General features: G+C 34.8%; 1 protein-coding gene and 1 long non-coding RNA gene across 3 annotated transcripts in view; both read left to right on the forward strand.

Annotated features, from left to right (window-relative positions):
• LOC119067582 overlaps window positions 1-17,101 on the forward strand; it is a 134,242-nt gene that overhangs the window by 66,637 nt on the left and 50,504 nt on the right. For both annotated transcript variants that reach the window (XM_037170677.1, XM_037170678.1), the window contains exon 4: window positions 10,832-11,002. In XM_037170677.1, coding sequence (XP_037026572.1) covers window positions 10,832-11,002 — 171 coding nt within the window. The remainder of the gene's footprint in view (window positions 1-10,831; window positions 11,003-17,101) is intronic.
• On the forward strand, window positions 4,588-5,157 carry LOC119067597. The gene is made up of 2 exons (XR_005085965.1): window positions 4,588-4,823; window positions 4,885-5,157. It is a non-coding gene; the product is annotated as an uncharacterized LOC119067597 (long non-coding RNA).

Below are 17,101 nucleotides of genomic sequence, written 5' to 3' on the forward strand. Positions count from 1 at the left end.
GTGGATGTCATGGTAAAATTGTAAGTCAAGCTACGAAGAAACTAGTCAATGTTAATTCAATTTGAGGAAAACGTGGCTGATTGTATATTCCCTCACCTCACCTGCTGAGATATTGAAGCAAAATACACACTTACAAAGATATTTTTAATTTTTCCTTATAGCGACGTCACTTTCACTTTCGAAACATGACACAATTCCCAGAACTTGAATTTGAAATTAATAATGATTCCCATATTCGTTGAATAATTAAGTTGGGATGAATTTTTCCACGGAATACGTTCTATCTGGTTCTATCATTGAAATAATTCTACATAACTTCTGATGCCTACTTCATTATTTGTATTAGATGTGACGACCTTTGCCATTTGGACAGAGTACATCTGTCAAAAAACACTAAAAGGTACAAAAGAAATTAAAATTTCGAAAACCAGCTTCCCTTTTAAAAATTCATAGAAAGGCATGCGTTACTATCATGTTGACTATCACGTCGAAAGAAATTCAAGAAAAATGATCGATAATATTCATCTTGTAATGGATCATTTTCGCAGTGGCAAATTGGTATGTAATAATCAACTTTCGCATCGGGCACGCAGTAAACAAACATGCTTAGCTATAGCAACTATATAAGCCTCGAACCTTAAATCAATTTACTCAAGGATGTCGCCAAGCAGTGTTTGCTTGGTGGTGGATAAAGATATGTTGAAGAGAAGGGTGTAAGTGACGACGAAATAAATGAACTACAGTGGACGGCATTGCAATTAAGATAGAAATTTGTTTCAGCTGTTCTTCAGCTGGTCCAACTAGGAAAAAAAATTCACGAACCGCAAAATGGATGAATTTTGACGATTTTTATTTAATTCCGCGGCGTTGCCGTTTTCGAAATTGAATCTGAAGCCATCGTGGTCAGTTGGCTCATTCAACAATGCTTTTGTCGATAAGCTGTGAGAAAACTCTTCACTTTGACTTGCCAACCAATCTGACAATCGATTCGAATCAGTCTGCGGTTGAGTTCCGAAACCTCGCCCTAATTGATCAAACTCAACTCTATTAAATTTTGTTAAGCGAATACTGCTGCAAATGTACAATGAAAAAATTAAACTTTTTTAGATTTTATATTACTCATGGTTTCACGCTGAAGGAGGAATTTTTTGTTTAAATATTAAATGTTATTGAAGGAAACAAACTGTTGCTTCATCATGTGTTAATTATCATCATTGTATATTCGGGAAATCAGTGTAGTGTAGGTGACCCAATGATTTTTTTTTTTTTTAAGAAAAATGAAGAGAGAAATTTCCCCCAAATTCAAAAACAAAAAAAGAAATGAAACTGTTTGTACCAATGTCAGCGAAACAAATTAGTTTCGAATTTCGATACCGAAACATGTAAACGAACTTACTCCATCCATCCATCCATGTTGACGTTGATCCTTTGCGAAAACATAATAATTAATTAATATCACAAAACTCATAAAATAATAGTAATAAACAGTATGAAGACTAATGCTTCTTTAAGCTACGAATGAAATCCCCGTCTGAGCCCTATATTATGTTAAAAGTTTGCGAGACTAAACCTTATTAAACCTTTTCTTGGCACATACCAGATCCAACTTATAAAACCCTTGAGAAATTACACATTTTCCAAAAAAAAGTAGAAAACTTTTTCCCCATTTAAAGATGGAATCAATAGGTGGTCTTTTATACGAATTAATAAGAAAACTTTTTTTTTCCATACCCGCATAATAAATGTTATGAGAAATTAATGCTTTCTTATTTAATATTTCTTTAAAAAAAAATCCCATCCATAGCCTTAGATGTTACATTGGGATGTGCTTAATAAACATCTTTCTCATCTCTTTTAATAGTCGACGCTTAAAAGCGTTTTACAGATGGAAAAAAATTTTATGGAGATTTTTTTTACTATTATTTATATGGAGTACGAACGAAAGAGAGAGTGTGTATAGTATAGAATGTGTACAGAAATGTTTCCAAAATCCTTCAGAAGCCATTTACCAGAACTTTGTTGTCAAGTAAAGAGATAGCAAGAATTATAAATCTAATTAACCAAACTAATAATAAGTGGCCTGAAGCAGTTTAATCTACTGAGAGAAGTGTAATTTGTATTTATTTTAGTGGCAGGAGAAGTTGTTCTTGAAATGATTTCAAAATAATGATTAAATTTATGGAAAGTAATGTTTAAATTTGTGTATCGTGTATCATGTGCAGCGATGATGTTTTTTTTTTTTTCAAAACTTCGACAGAACTTTTTTCTTTAGAATTATTAATTGGTTTTCATTCAACGAAAAAGACAGTTTTACAAAAAAGTTATTTTTATTGAAGACATTTGGCACTTGGAACTTGAGTTCATTAAATTTGTTTCAGTGTAGTCAGCGACTCTGAAATAAATGATTCAATTCGTTGCAGCTGGTTAATTATTACAAACAAGAACTCTTATACTTGTTTATACGGGTGAAACAGTTAAACACACGTCATAAAGTTTACCAGTGCCAAAACCATAAAAACATTTTTGTTTGTATGAGTGGATCAGCTGAAAACATGTTAACCGAAATGAAATGAGTCACTTATTTCAAAGTCGCCGACTGTAAATCGTTTAAAAAAGATTTGCAGTTGGCCTTGAAAAGAAACGGTCGAAAATAATTTTTGCTCTCGTGTAAAATAATAAAAGAAAGAGAGAATATCTTAACCAACCGAAACAAATGATGGGTGACGATTCAGGAGGAGAAGGACCTTCAAATATAAGAAATATACGAGTCGTAGCTTCGAATGAAATGAATAAGTTAATTCAACAGGTTGTTCAGAAAAACGATTTGCCTTCCTGGCGAAATCTGCTCTTCTTTGCCTATAGTGCCTTTCGGGTCCCACAAAGAAAAACTAAATCTGAGTCGCTTACAAGAATAGTAAAATTTAACATTAAAAATTTGAATTTCAATCTAGACAACGTCAAAGTTGATTCGAGAAAACAGAAGAACTTGCCTTTGAACAAAAGAATCGAAGCAAAGATCTCAGACGGCGATATTCGAGGAGCGACAAAGCTTCTTCTGTCGTCAGATTCTCTAGCTGATCAAAACGAAGAAACATTGTCAATCTTGAAAGACAAACACCCAGAACCTTCGAGAGTCCTTGATTTTCCGCAACCACCGGATGCAACAATGAAATCAATGGTTACATCTGAAGAAGATGTTCATAGAGCGATTTGGAGTTTTTACAGTGGTTCTTCAGGAGGTATAGATGGAATACGTCCGCAGCATTTGAAGGATTTGTTATCTCTGTCCTTCGGAGATTGTAGTGATAATCTTCTAAAGTCGATTACAGCTTTAACTAATTTAATGTTGAGTGGAAAAGTTTTGCTAAGTATTTGCAGAATAGTATACGGAGCAAGATTATGCGCTTTGACAAAGAAAGACGGCGGCTTACGACCAATCGCCATTGGCTCAACTTTTCGAAGGATAACGGCTAAAATTGCTTGTGGTGATGTGAAAGTCGAAATCGGAGAGTATTTAAGGCCGAAACAAATCGGATTCAACACTAAAGGTGGTTGTGAAGCTGCAATACTTGCCTGTCGTTCTTATGTTTCAAGGAATAGAAAGAGTCGTAAGATCATTCTTAAAGTTGATTTTAAAAACGCTTTTAACTGTGTAGAGAGAGAGATGTACTTCTAAAAACAATCAAAGAACGAGCTCCTTCTATTTATGCATTCATGTGGCAGTGTTATTCTTCAACGTCCTGTTTGTTTTTTGGATATGAACAAATGCAATCTCAAGTTGGTGCTCAACAAGGAGACCCTTGTGGCCCAATGGCATTTTCTTTATGCATTCAACCAATCATTGAGATGCTCATGTCAGAGCTGAACATCTGGTATCTGGATGATGGCACTCTGGGTGGTGAGTCAGATGTGGTTTTAAATGACTTCAAACGTTTGATAGCAGAATGTAAGAAAATTGGTCTGGAAATAAATCCGTCCAAATGCGAACTCTTTTTCTGTGGAAAAGAAGACAAATCCATAACAGACCAATTCAACGCAATTTCACCTGGAATTAAAATTTTAAAAAATGATCTGGAATTATTGGGTGCTCCTATAACGGAAGAAGCAATGGAGCGAATCTTCATCAAAATTCACGATAAGATGTTGATGTTTGAAAGACTAGGACAATTGAATCATCACATTGCATACTTCATACTTAAGAATTGTTTCGCTATTCCGAAGTTAACATACTTGCTCCGAGCCTCTGCCTATTTCAGATACGAACATTTGCTACATAACATAGATAAAGACATACAGAATACACTTCCATCAATCTGTAATTCGGAGTTCAATGATCAGAAATGGACTATAATATCATTACCAGTTAGAAGTGGTGGTCTTGGTATCAGGAAAGCATCGGAAATATGTCTACCTACATTCCTTAGTTCAGTGTCTTCAGTCATTAATCTCGTCACCTCGATATACTCAGATTTATCAGATGAGACAATGGTGTCTGACTACAACTGCGCTTTGGAGAAATGGTTGTCATCCTTTGATCGTATTCCTGTGATTAAAACATGCCAAGAGAGCTGGGATAACAGTAATTTCAGAAAATATTAATTCGTTGACATTCAATTCAGAAACAGAAAAGGCAAGATTCTTAGCATCAACAGTCCATGAATCAAGCGCCTGGCTAACAGCTTTGCCGTCAAAATTCATCGGAACATTATTGGACAATAACACGTTCAGAATTTCAATTGCTTTACGTATTGGAGCTAAGATTTGTAAACGTCATAAATGCAGATGTGGAGAAATCGTCAGTGAAGATGGTTCTCATGGACTTAGTTGTTTATATAGCTCTGGCAGGCTTCCACGTCATGCTGATTTTAATAATATAATTCATAGATCACTCCAGTCGGCAAATGTACCATCTATGCGAGAACCTCCTGGGATGTTCAGAGATGATAGAAAAAGAGTAGACGGAGTGACTTTGATACCATGGCGTAACGGTCAATCAATGGTTTGGGACGCAACGTGCTCAGATACTCTGGCCCCATCGTATCTACGTTTGTCAAGCAAATCGCCCGGTAGAGTTGCAAATAAGGCAGCAAATATTAAATTGGGGAAATATAAGAAATTGATAGAAGATAATTATATAATCATTCCATTTGCAATAGAGACTCTAGGTCCATGGTGTACAGAAGCGATTAAGTTCATTGACGTCTTGGGAAAGTTGTTAGCAAATGTGACGAACGAAAAGAAATCGAAATTGTATTTGAAGCAAAGAATCTCCATTGCACTTCAACGTTCTAATGCCGCTTGTATAATGGGAACATTCGACGGCGATTTGAAGAAGTTAGATGAAATCTATTATATTTTATAATTTTTGTTTTGTGGTGTTATGAGATGATTTATTTTCAGTTTACTAAGCTAAGTTATTTTTCTCCTGTTTCTCCTGAATCAGGCCAGTTTCCATGGTTCTGGATAAATAGATTAGGGTAACTTTTGTTAAGAATAGTTGCCACTCCATGGGTGGAATTTGTTTCATTTTATGATACAAATTTAGGTTTATGAAAATGAATAAAAATTGAAATCATGATTTTTCGTATGAAAAAAGGGGTTCATTGCAACGACAAATAATGAAAAATGTGTCGTATGTTAGTTGCAAAAATTTACTTTATCTACTGTATGGGGACCCGTCGATAGATGACGTCCACGTCTCAATGTGATTTAAAATCATTGATAACTCCATTAAAATGAATTTTTTAGTACCCTTGTGATAATAACGAACATTAGGGATCATTGATAAATGACGTCCTATTTTTTCAGTGCTGCAAGCAGATTAAAATTCTCAAGAACTCGCAATCATAAACAGTTTTCTAAGTCAAATGTATGACATACACCATTTAGGGATTAGTTTTGAGGGATAAGTTATATATTTGACATCTAGTGATTAATGGTTTGTATCTGCTTGCACCACTGAAAAAATAGGACGTCATTTATGAATAATTCCTTAAGTTCCTATTCCACTCAACAAAAAGTACTCCGTGAGAGAGCCGTGAGAGAGCAAGCTGTCAAATAAACAAAGCAAAAACTGAAAAAATTCAATTTTGTCTCTCACAGAGTACTTTTTTAGTAAGAGGACACTAAGCATTATGCATGGCATTTAGTACTTCAAATTTTTAAATAATAGCACAATCTGCAGGAAAACGGGAGTATCTTTGAGGGAAAAGCTTGCGTCCCTAACTGAAGGCCAGCTAGAACATACGTTTATGACCAATAACCTAAAACTGTTGTTGGCCACCGAACTCAAAACAATTTTGATCTCATTTATTTACTTAACGTGCCATTGCCAAAACATACCTTTCATTGACCCCAATCACCACGGCAAAAGTCTCCTTTTTAGCCTTTTGAGTAAAATAACTCATTCGTCTAATGGATAAATAATGTATACAATTGATTTTTCACCAAAGCTTTGAGGCGACAAAACACGAGTTTCGGTTCTTCCATGAGTACTCAATTATCTTGAAATTTCATGCTTTAATAATTTTTCGCTTCTGGAAGACAAATTTAACTCGACATTTGCTATAAATAACGTTGCAACCAATTGCAAATAATAGTATCACAGTAAGTCTTACTATCCGTAACACAGTATTATAATGCGGTAAGAAAACTTATCTTTTCAGCATCAAAATTCAATTGTTCACCATATCATATTATATACGTTTTTTTGCTTTAAATAGAAAAACGCGGATATGTTGGATAATTATTACTTTCATGCATAGTAGACTGGGTGTGTTTTTCTTTCCAAAATTAATTTAGTTTTCATGTTGGTCTTCCATTAAAATCTCAATTAAAGAAATTATAGACTAAATTCATCGCCTGCAATTACGCAAACATAACACGTTTTCGTCAAAAGGTGATGGTTAAACGTAGAGAGTTAGAAAGAACCACCTAGTCATGTATAGCATCCATTTTTAGTGTCTATAATTTGCATGGCAATTATTTCTTGCTGCCATACACTTTTTTCCATAATCACCGCAAAAGAAATACCCTTTGCGTATAAAATATTCGTGAACCCTATCTAAATGGTTTAACTTTAAAGTTTGAAAGCTGTAACAAACACATCGCCGAAGAGTAAGATAGTCTCCACTTATACAGTCTTTGTACACTTGAACATACTCTAGTTCTTGTGTATAATTTTAAGGTGTCATGCAACAATAACGTTCACACTTTGCAGTGCTGCCAGTAAATTTAGACCATCAATAACTCGACAAATATTAATTTTATGAAGTCAAATGTTTGTTCTACCAACTAAATAGGCCCCCTATTAGCATGTAGGACACACACTTGACTGGATAGAATGATGTTTGTCGAGCTATCGATGGGGATGTCATTATAGCATGATCCCTAAGGGATTGTAGCGTCGCGTTGATAATTTATAGCAATTTGGAATTGCCACTAATATTGATTTCGCCATGGACACACAGAGTTAACCGATTCCATCCCCACTGCTAAAATCATGAGTCGTATCTCAATTTAGATTTAAGTTCATTGACCATTGTAATATTTTGTTGGAACAATAAATTTCATTCCATCGTTGTATCCCGAAGAACAAAAAAAAATGTTCACCTAGCACAGGATCATCCATAAGTAGCGTCCATTTTCTTCAGTGCAGCCAGCGTATTTAATTCAGTAATAACTCGATAAATTTGCGCTCTCGTGACACATGTATTAATGGAGTTATTAGTGAATAAAATCTGCTGGCAGCACTGGACGCCATTTTTCAGATGATCCCTAAAATTCACTAAAAAACACCATTGAAATAGAAACAGCGTCTTAATGTCCCGAAAAAAATCGTTTTTAATGATTTATTCTAAGACTCTTATTGCTACATATTGATTCTTGTAGCTCTGGTATTTCCACACAAAGAGTCAAAGTTTGTGCTCAAACACGCGTGACTGTAACGCGAGACCTAATCCGAATTTTTCTTTTGTTCGTCTGTCAACTCTCGATGGTCAAGTTTGACAGTACAAAAAAAGAAAACTTTGAATTAGTTATCTTTCGCATCGCTGTGTGTAGCTAGAGTAATTTGTGAACGGCAACTAATCTAAGACTCATCTAAAATCTAATGAAATAGGTCTTACACTGTTTCAGAACAGTCAAAAGTAATGGCAAAAAGTTACATGGAGGTCCCCTTCACTTTGTGCCGGGATAGATTCATTCGACTATTTTTTTCTGTCAACAGTTTCCCGCAGAAATTCGTAAATGTTGTGAATAGGTGTTTTAATTTGTTTCATCTACAATAGCCACACAAGGGGCCGTCAAACGGCACTCCATTAAAATTAAAATCGAATTCAATTTGCATTTGCCAACGTCATGTTTCAAAACCCACCAACACTACAATATTGCAACAGACAACAGCAGTGTGTTCGTGTACTGTACGGCTCAAAAGTGTAAAAATAATTGATAATTTGCTCATTTATTATTCATTGTCTCCGTTTAAATAATTATGTCTGACGATGGTTGAATTGGGAGGCACTGGTCTATTTTCGTTTAAACGAACCTACCCCAAGAAAACCTATACTTATATCGGAATTAATATACTACAAACACAAAACGATACAATGTTCAAAAACCGTATGCTTCGCTGTATCGAATCGTATCGCTTTTTTTTAAGTACCTTGCTATATACACAAACCCTTCGGAATGAGCATTTTCTAAATTTAACGTAACTCGATACTAATGCAAGAGAGTAAATGCTTAACTTTGATATTTTATATGTTCGTTTCGTGTACATTTCCAAAATAGCGAATCCATTAAAGCCACGCTCCTTAAAAGCTTTTCATTTTGTATATTATAGCATGTGTATATCAAGGAAACAATCAATACTATTTTCCAAGATAATCTATTCGATTTTCTAATAAACCTTTTTACAATAAACGGGCAGGCCCACTTCAGCCAAAAGTGATAAATTTGATTTTTTTTAGTCTTGTTAAATATTTCGATCGAAATTTCGAATGGCCATGCATTATATGCCACATTTGAATATACATGTTAAATCGCAAGCAATAGGCATGTAGATTTATTTCAACATAAATTTTTGATTTTTTTATTCGTACAAAACAGGAGTTTGAAGTTTCGATCTTACCTGGATGAATTCACGGGCAATGAAACGGCTATGTAAACGATGACCTGATTTCTGGTTGTCGTGTGTTGGAAAAAGAGAACTTATACGACCCTGTGAGTACGTATATACGTATATATACACATTTATGGAAAATTATATACATAAAGAAGCACTTTACTTCATTCTACAACCGTATATACATACGTACGTATATTTCAAGTTTTGGATCAATAAAACTCCCTTTAATAATTTATAAGAATTGTTTTATGTGAAACTATGTGAAGGTAAGTTATATATCGCCATGCAATGGCTGGTCATATATGAATTTGATTTGAAAAACCCCAAAAAAAGCTGTTGAACAAGCTCACTTTTGGATGAAAGTTAACACAAGACGTTTTTCAACGTGTACTCTATGTTAGTATAAAAATTAACAGAATATTATATTCCTCATTAGAGATTATCTAGTATATACCATCAACGGAATATGGCATGTAAAATATTGAATTGGAAAATGAGTGAGTGGAAAGTGTGTATAAAATGGAAAAGTGAGTGGAAAATGTGCTTCAATTATAAATGCACCTAAGCGACGAAGGGGTTTTTGAAGGTCTGACAAGTCATGTTTTTAGCTAATTATGAGTTTATGGTATCAACTCAACTGTGTATGTATAGATGACGACCCTCTCTATTCAGGATTGGTATTGTGGTGTCACATAATTTAAAATTATTGCGAATGCAACAAAATAGGTTAACATAAAATTGAAAAGTTTTTTATTTGTGTGGAGTGATTTACCCTACTTTCTCCCCTCAATGGGCCATGATAAATTGTGTTTTGTTGACGATTGTTGAATGACAATTCTAGTCTTCCCGTGGGGAGAAAATAGAACTTTTCTCAATTGAACTGTCACTTTGTTTATGGTTTCAAAATGGTATTGTGAATTGATGTTTCTTTTGTTTCGTTTCAACTTCCTTCTTGTTTGAATTTAGTATTTCTGCCATCGGTAAACAAATAACTATTTCATCCGTGCGGAATAACCTTATTTCCTCTACTCAAATGCGGTGAGCAAATGGCGTTTTGTTATTTGTTTGTTTTGTTTAACAGTTCAGGTGAGAAAAACTCAAGGTTTTCCTCATGGGCCGAAAAATAGTTTTTTTTTTCAACTGTCACTTCGTGGATACACAAAGCTTTCCCTAAACGATGTTGATATTTCAACACTAGTTAGGAAATATTATGTGTTCATTCGAGGAGAACTAAGCAGTTCCTACTCGAGCGAAACATGTAAACAATCATTTTCTCGCTTCAGCGTCGGAAGCCTTTATTTTGATGACCTGAGGAAAAAATAGAAAATTTCATTTTATCGGGTGACTCGTTGCCAGAGCGTAGCGACAAAACATTCGAAAAAAAATTTACAACATTTTCCCCCTAGGTTAGCAAATAAATATTTCATCCGTGCGGTGTGAAAAACCTAATTTTCTCTACTCAAATTCGGTGATAAGACAGCGTTTTGTTCGCTCTCTCTCTCCATATCTCTCTATATAATTACAGTTCAAGTGAGAAATTTTTTTATTTTGTCAACTCTTGTTTTAACCATAGAGAGTTTTTTTTTCTCTTGCAAACAAATTGATGTGACCAAAAGCGTCGAATTGTATTCGTCAGGTGTAAACTAACAACTTTATAGACTTGTGTTGAACAAATTAAATTAAAATAATTGTTTTCTTTTTCAGTTGCCTGCAGTACTGTGACTGTCACCAAGTGCCAGGCTGCCTTAAAAACTCTTCAAGCTTTTCCGTTCTTTCGACCGACCTGTTTATGCAAAGAGCCTGGTGTAGATCCTGATTGTAATAATTTCCAAGATTTTCTTTTCGATCATCCATGCAGTCGTGTTTTGAAAAAGGGTAAGCGATTTCTTTACGTTCACAGGAAAAGTAGAAAATTGTATAAATATTAATGGATAAGAAAAATACTCCATCGAGAAACAACACATAAAAGTACTAGAGTTTTGTGTTGATAAAATAATAGAAACGCCTAGCTCATCATTTTTTATTAGAACTTTAAGGATACGAAAATTGCCCAAGGCTGAAAACTTAGGGAAGATTACGCATTTCGCCGTAAACACATCACATCTGATGATTTTACAAACAAATTCACCACATCATTTAGAAAACGACGTAAATCTTCATTGCCATTGAATTTCTCCTCGAAATTAATTGTTTCGTCCGAGCTTTTGCTTTTAAGATTCTATCAGTTTTGTTTTATGTTTAAATCTGATCGATAAAATTTGACTTCCAACATCATTCATTATCATCATCATTCAATCAACATTTATTGAGAAATTTTCGTTAACAAAATAACGAAATAACAGAAAAATTACAGAATAACCTCAGCAAATCCTATTCTCAAATTTGTATCTTGTATAGTCATATTGACCGACTTTTTTATAGGAACCTGAATTTGCCTGTATTGGAATATTGTTGCAACGAAGAGTGCGACGCGTAGCGGATAAAATTGAATATAAAGTGGCGACATACATACGAAGCGGATACAATCTCGTTACTAAGAAGTAAAAATGATACATAAAAAGCAGTGACATCTGTTGATCGTAAAAATCGCCAATACCCTACACACTATAAGACGGATTACAGTTTCACGACACGACACCCCCAACAACTAAAATAGAACGTCTAGGGCCAATTTTGTAGATTCTAGAAATTCCAGAAAATTGTATGAATTCCAGAAAATTTTAGAAAGTTTCGAATTGCGAGGAAATTTTTCGATAAATTTCAACAAAATTTGTAAAAATTCTAATAAAATTTAGAACTTTTAGAATTTTGGAGAATTTTTACAAATTTACAGAATTTTTTACAAAATTTCTAAAATTTGTAGAACTTCAGAAATTGGTGAGAAACTGTAGAAAATTCTAGAAAATTTTACTAAACTTTTTTTTAGGAAATAGTACTATTTTAATGGACCCTATATGTTCTGCAACATTTTGCAGCCATTAAACTCGGAAAATACAAACAATTATTTTCCATCATTATTAAAGCGAACATTGTAATTAAAGAAATTGAAAATAGATTGCTACAGTATAGGATATAGGATATACTTTCCCTAAAACTTTCGAAATGTTTCGAAAATTGAATGATTGAAATGGTAACGAATACACTGGCCGATTCAATGTTCAACTCAGAATCCTTTCATATTTATCCACATTAAACAAAACCGTACCGGTGGCGGTGTTTGTTTCGATCCAAAACCATCGATTGTTTGCTGTAATTTCTCCATAAAATATGCAAAACTGAATCTGCGTTCTTTTTTTGATTAAATTTACTTGTACAACAGAAAACACTGAACAATGATTTTAGAAGCTGTTGTATCGGTCCTGATAAAAAAAGCAACAACGCTGCTGTTGCCTAACGTTCATAGTTTATTTAATAAGAGATAGAAGTACCATTTTTACTTTATTTGGTGGTATATTTATAATGTTTATAGACCGTATCGACCATCCCATAACGGTAAATATAGGTCATAATTTGAATAGGGTCAGAATCTTATTTAAAAGGATAACTTTGGCCAAAAGGAATTCATAAAATTTAGTTATGTTTCACAGTTGAAAAAATAAATAAATAAAATCCTCTTAAGTTTTCGGGTTCATTGTGGTGTATTATAAGAAATGGTTGATGGCTCAAAGAAGATCTCTTTTATTATTATTTATTGGCTCTTCCAAAAGAATATAGAATTTTATTTTCGATTCGTATTACAGTGGCACGTTTTGGGCTGAATACGATTACTAATTTCTTTCATTCGATTTTAACAGAGTTTATAGTTATATGATGCTCTACAGAGGTCTTAGCAGGACATTTTTATGTCTAGCATTTGTTGCAACTAGTAATAGATAACCAGTGGATATGCCTTGTGCAAATTAGCAAATGTTTCAAAATTTGTACAAATAATAGTTAATGAAAACTTACCTCACCAAGCAAATGAACTTTTTCCGGAATGTGTACAAAAACCAAGAACGCACATTGATTCAGGTACCTCTTCGGAACAACATTCCATAAAATCGCAAATGTTCCTTCCCCACCCCACACAAATTCTTTGTTATGAAATTTCATACAGTCAAAAACAGCTGAAGCAAATTCGTGTCAAAATTTCATTGCCTCTAGCTGTACACTCAGAAAAATTTTTCCCCCAAAAGCTCAGTGAGTTGACATATTTTGATGGACCGACCTGACAAAAACTTCAAAAAATTCACTCCATATGAAATTGCAACGGAAATAGATAAACTAAACAAGAAAAAGGCTCCAGGTATAGATGAATTAGCACCAGGAGTATTGAAAAAACTGCCAGCACATGCGGTGTACATGATTACATATCTGTTCAATGCATTCCTTAAATTCAAATATGTACCAAAAAGCTTCAAAATTGCGCAAGTAATTATGCTGAGAAAACCAGATAAACCGCCAGAAAAAGTAACCTCGTACAGGCCGATCTCACTGCTACCCACAATCTCAAAAATATTCGAGAAGTTGCTGATAAAACGACTAAAACCTTTCGTGAAACTCCCCGATTTTCAATTCGGTTTTAGAAACAACCATTCAACAATTGAACAAATTCATAGACTCACTACTAAAATTGAGAGTGCATTCGAAAAAAAGGAGTACTGCCCGGCAGCATTCCTGGATGTATCACAGGCATTTGATAAAGTGTGGCACGAAGGACTCACATATAAAATGAGTACACTCTTTCCAGGCAACTACTGTCAACTGCTTGAATCATACCTATCGGAGAGAACGTTCAGAGTAAAAGACGAAGAAACCTATTCAAACTTCTATCCAATACTAGCAGGAGTACCACAAGGAAGTGTATTGGCACCTTTCTTATACACTATATATACTGCTGACATACCTGTAACCACAAACTCTTTCATTGGAACCTTCGCAGACGACACAGCGATCATGGCAACAGATACATCGCAGTCGGAGGCAGTTAAACATTTACAAAATGCTTTGGATAAAATAAATCAGTGGACCATCGATTGGAAAATAAAACTCAATGAGTCAAAATCTAATCACGTCACTTTCGCATTGCGTCACATAAACAGCAATCTCCGCATTTACCTCAATGGGATTCCCATTCCGCAGGCAGAGTCAGCTAAATATCTAGGATTAAACCTGGACAACAAACTAAGCTGGAAACATCATGTGAAGCAAAAAGCTGAGCAAATCAAACACAAAACGAGACAAATGTACTGGTTAGTCGGATACAACTCTAAACTTAACCTGTATTGTAAAAGATTGATTTACAAATCAATTTTCGCACCTATCTGGATGTACGGCTCTACTCTTTGGGGCTGTGCTAAAAAATCAAACACAGATATCATCCAAACAAGTCAAAACAACTTTCTTCGCATGATCACCAACGCATATCGTTACGTGACAAACAAAGAAATTCACAAAGATTTAAAAATACAATGGGTTGCCGATGTAATTCGGGAAAACGCCATCAAACACGAAAAAAGACTGCTTCACCACACCAACGTAGAAGCAATCTTATTACTAGATATTACAAATGAAATAAGGAGGCTGAAACGTGTTAAACCCCACGAACTGACATGAAGGATGAAAACAGCACACCGCATAGGGACTCGACCATTGGGTCGTAAAACCCACACAAGTCTTACTTTCTTCTAATTACGCAAGTAAAAGGAAGATAGTACAACTCAACCCTAGTAATAAATTAACAAATAGTTAAGATTGTACTATTCATACCAATAAAGGTGTTTTTGAAAAAAAAAATATTTTGATGGAAGGTAAAACTTATCTTATCCTCAGACATCATACCTTTCAAACGATATCACACTCAATGTATTTCATATGAGAAAAATCAGATTGTTTCCAACTCGAAACTTAAATAAATTTCCTCGAAAAAATCTACCAAATATTTTCATTCTCTTCTTTGGCGGTCTTTTTTATATGTGTTGTTAAAGGTATTTGTCCCCAGAAGCCAAAACTACCTTCAAGAAACAGTTTCTTAGTGTTTCTGTTGCTTTCGTCTTACAGACGAATCGTTACAAGTTCACCGAAGTAGCAACATTTTCCCCGTATTTTCAACAATAAGACGTTTTCTGCCCTGAAATTACTCGCAATAAGCTTTCCAACGACGACCCACACGATTACGTCGCTTTCACGTATTTGGAAAAGTAATCATCTCCCACTATCTACACAAGCATCGAGGAATTTTTTGACAGTAGTTTTGGCTTCTAGTGACCAATACCTTTCAGGGCTTCTAACTCAAGACTCCTCAAGATTTTTTTCCTTGGAAAACTAAGTCTTCCCAACACTGGTTTCGTGCATGGAAATAATGCGGTATCCTGGTATCCTGGATACAGGGAAGTCGTCGGGGCGAAAAATTGGATACCGGGAAATTTAGCCTTCACCGAAGGCGATTTTTTTTTTTACTGTAAAAATTAGACCTCACTGGGAAATCTCTATCAGCAGGAAGAATTCAGAACTAGCCGGGAAATAGCTGTCACCGGGAGATCGGAAATAGCCTAGCTATCACTGGGAAGAACTCACCGTGAAATTTTATCAGCGGGAAGAACTTATCGAGAAGTTTCTACAGACGGGTGAAGAACTTATTGGGAAATTTCTGTTAGCGAGAATTTTTTTTCTTGTCAGTGTTCAGCTAGCGGGAAGTCTCTATCATCAGGAAGTGCTCATCGGGAAGTTTTTATTAGCGAAAAGAACTTATCGATAAGTTTCTACCAACGGAAAGAACTCACTGGGAAATTTCTACTGGGGATTTCTATCAGCGGGAATTTTTATTTTTTTAGTGGACAATGTTAAGTCTCTATCAACGGGAAGTACTCCTCGGGAATTTTTTATCAACGGGAAGAGCTTATCAAGATGTTCTCGTCACTATCAGCAGGAAGTTTGTATAAGCGGGAAGACGCTGATAGAAACTTCCCGTTGAGTTCTTCCCGATGATAAAGTGATGAAAACTTCCAGGTGAATCCTTCACGTAAAATTCTTCAGGAAGTCTCTTCCATCGGCAGGTCTCCACCATCGGGAAGTCTCTGCCATTGGAAAGTCTCTATCGGTGGGAAGAAGTTACTTGTATGTACTTATGGGGAAGTTATGATATTATTATTATTATTATGGTGACTCATACTTCCCGAACCCGATAAATTATCCTCTTCAACGAACTAAACTTTTGATGAGTTACTACTTCTGGTGAAACAGTTCCTCATAGGGTGCACAAACCCAAGAATTTAAAAACTTCACCTGCGGCGCTTTTGCTCAAATTAAAGTTTCATTTAGAATTTTGAGTACGTACAGTATCAAAGAATAGTACTATTTTTGCATCATCAAAAGTCAATCTTCAAAAAATTTCGTTCGCTAAGCTCGCGAATTTCTATTCTTATAATTAAGTAAATTTAGGCAGAATTTCCGAAAGATTGTTGTTCCCAACATATTTGGCATATTAGAACAGAAGATAATTTTCCAATGAGTTTATATCATTCTCATCTACAAATTAATGAGTGAAAATTCATGCAGATGAAAGTCACGACAAGGATATAGCATTGTAAAAACTAATGTTAGAATTAAAATCTGCACAAAAAGGCTAAAAAGAGCTTGGCAAATAATATTCGCGCCACCAGGAAGTCAATTGCGAATCACCGGGAAATTTTGGTCACAATTTTCGGATACCGGGAAGTTTTGACTTGGTTACCGCGAAGAAAACGTTATTTCCATGCACGACTGGTTTTACCAATTCAATTGACAGAAAAGTGTTTTTCTACGTTAATTTAGCCATACTCACACATATCTCTTATAATAAGGAAATTGACCCTATGAGTAATGTGACTGAATTCGCCGCACTAGCTCATTTAGAGACATTGAAAAAAATCTTTTGTTGTATCTTTGGCAACCTTTCGAGGAAAAAAAATTGCCGAAAGCTTTATTTTTAAAGCCATTTTAACAATTGTGACAGTG

The sequence above is a fragment of the Bradysia coprophila genome (genome assembly GCF_014529535.1).
Source record: "Bradysia coprophila strain Holo2 chromosome X unlocalized genomic scaffold, BU_Bcop_v1 contig_12, whole genome shotgun sequence".
In the NCBI taxonomy this organism is placed as follows: Eukaryota; Metazoa; Arthropoda; class Insecta; order Diptera; family Sciaridae; genus Bradysia; species Bradysia coprophila.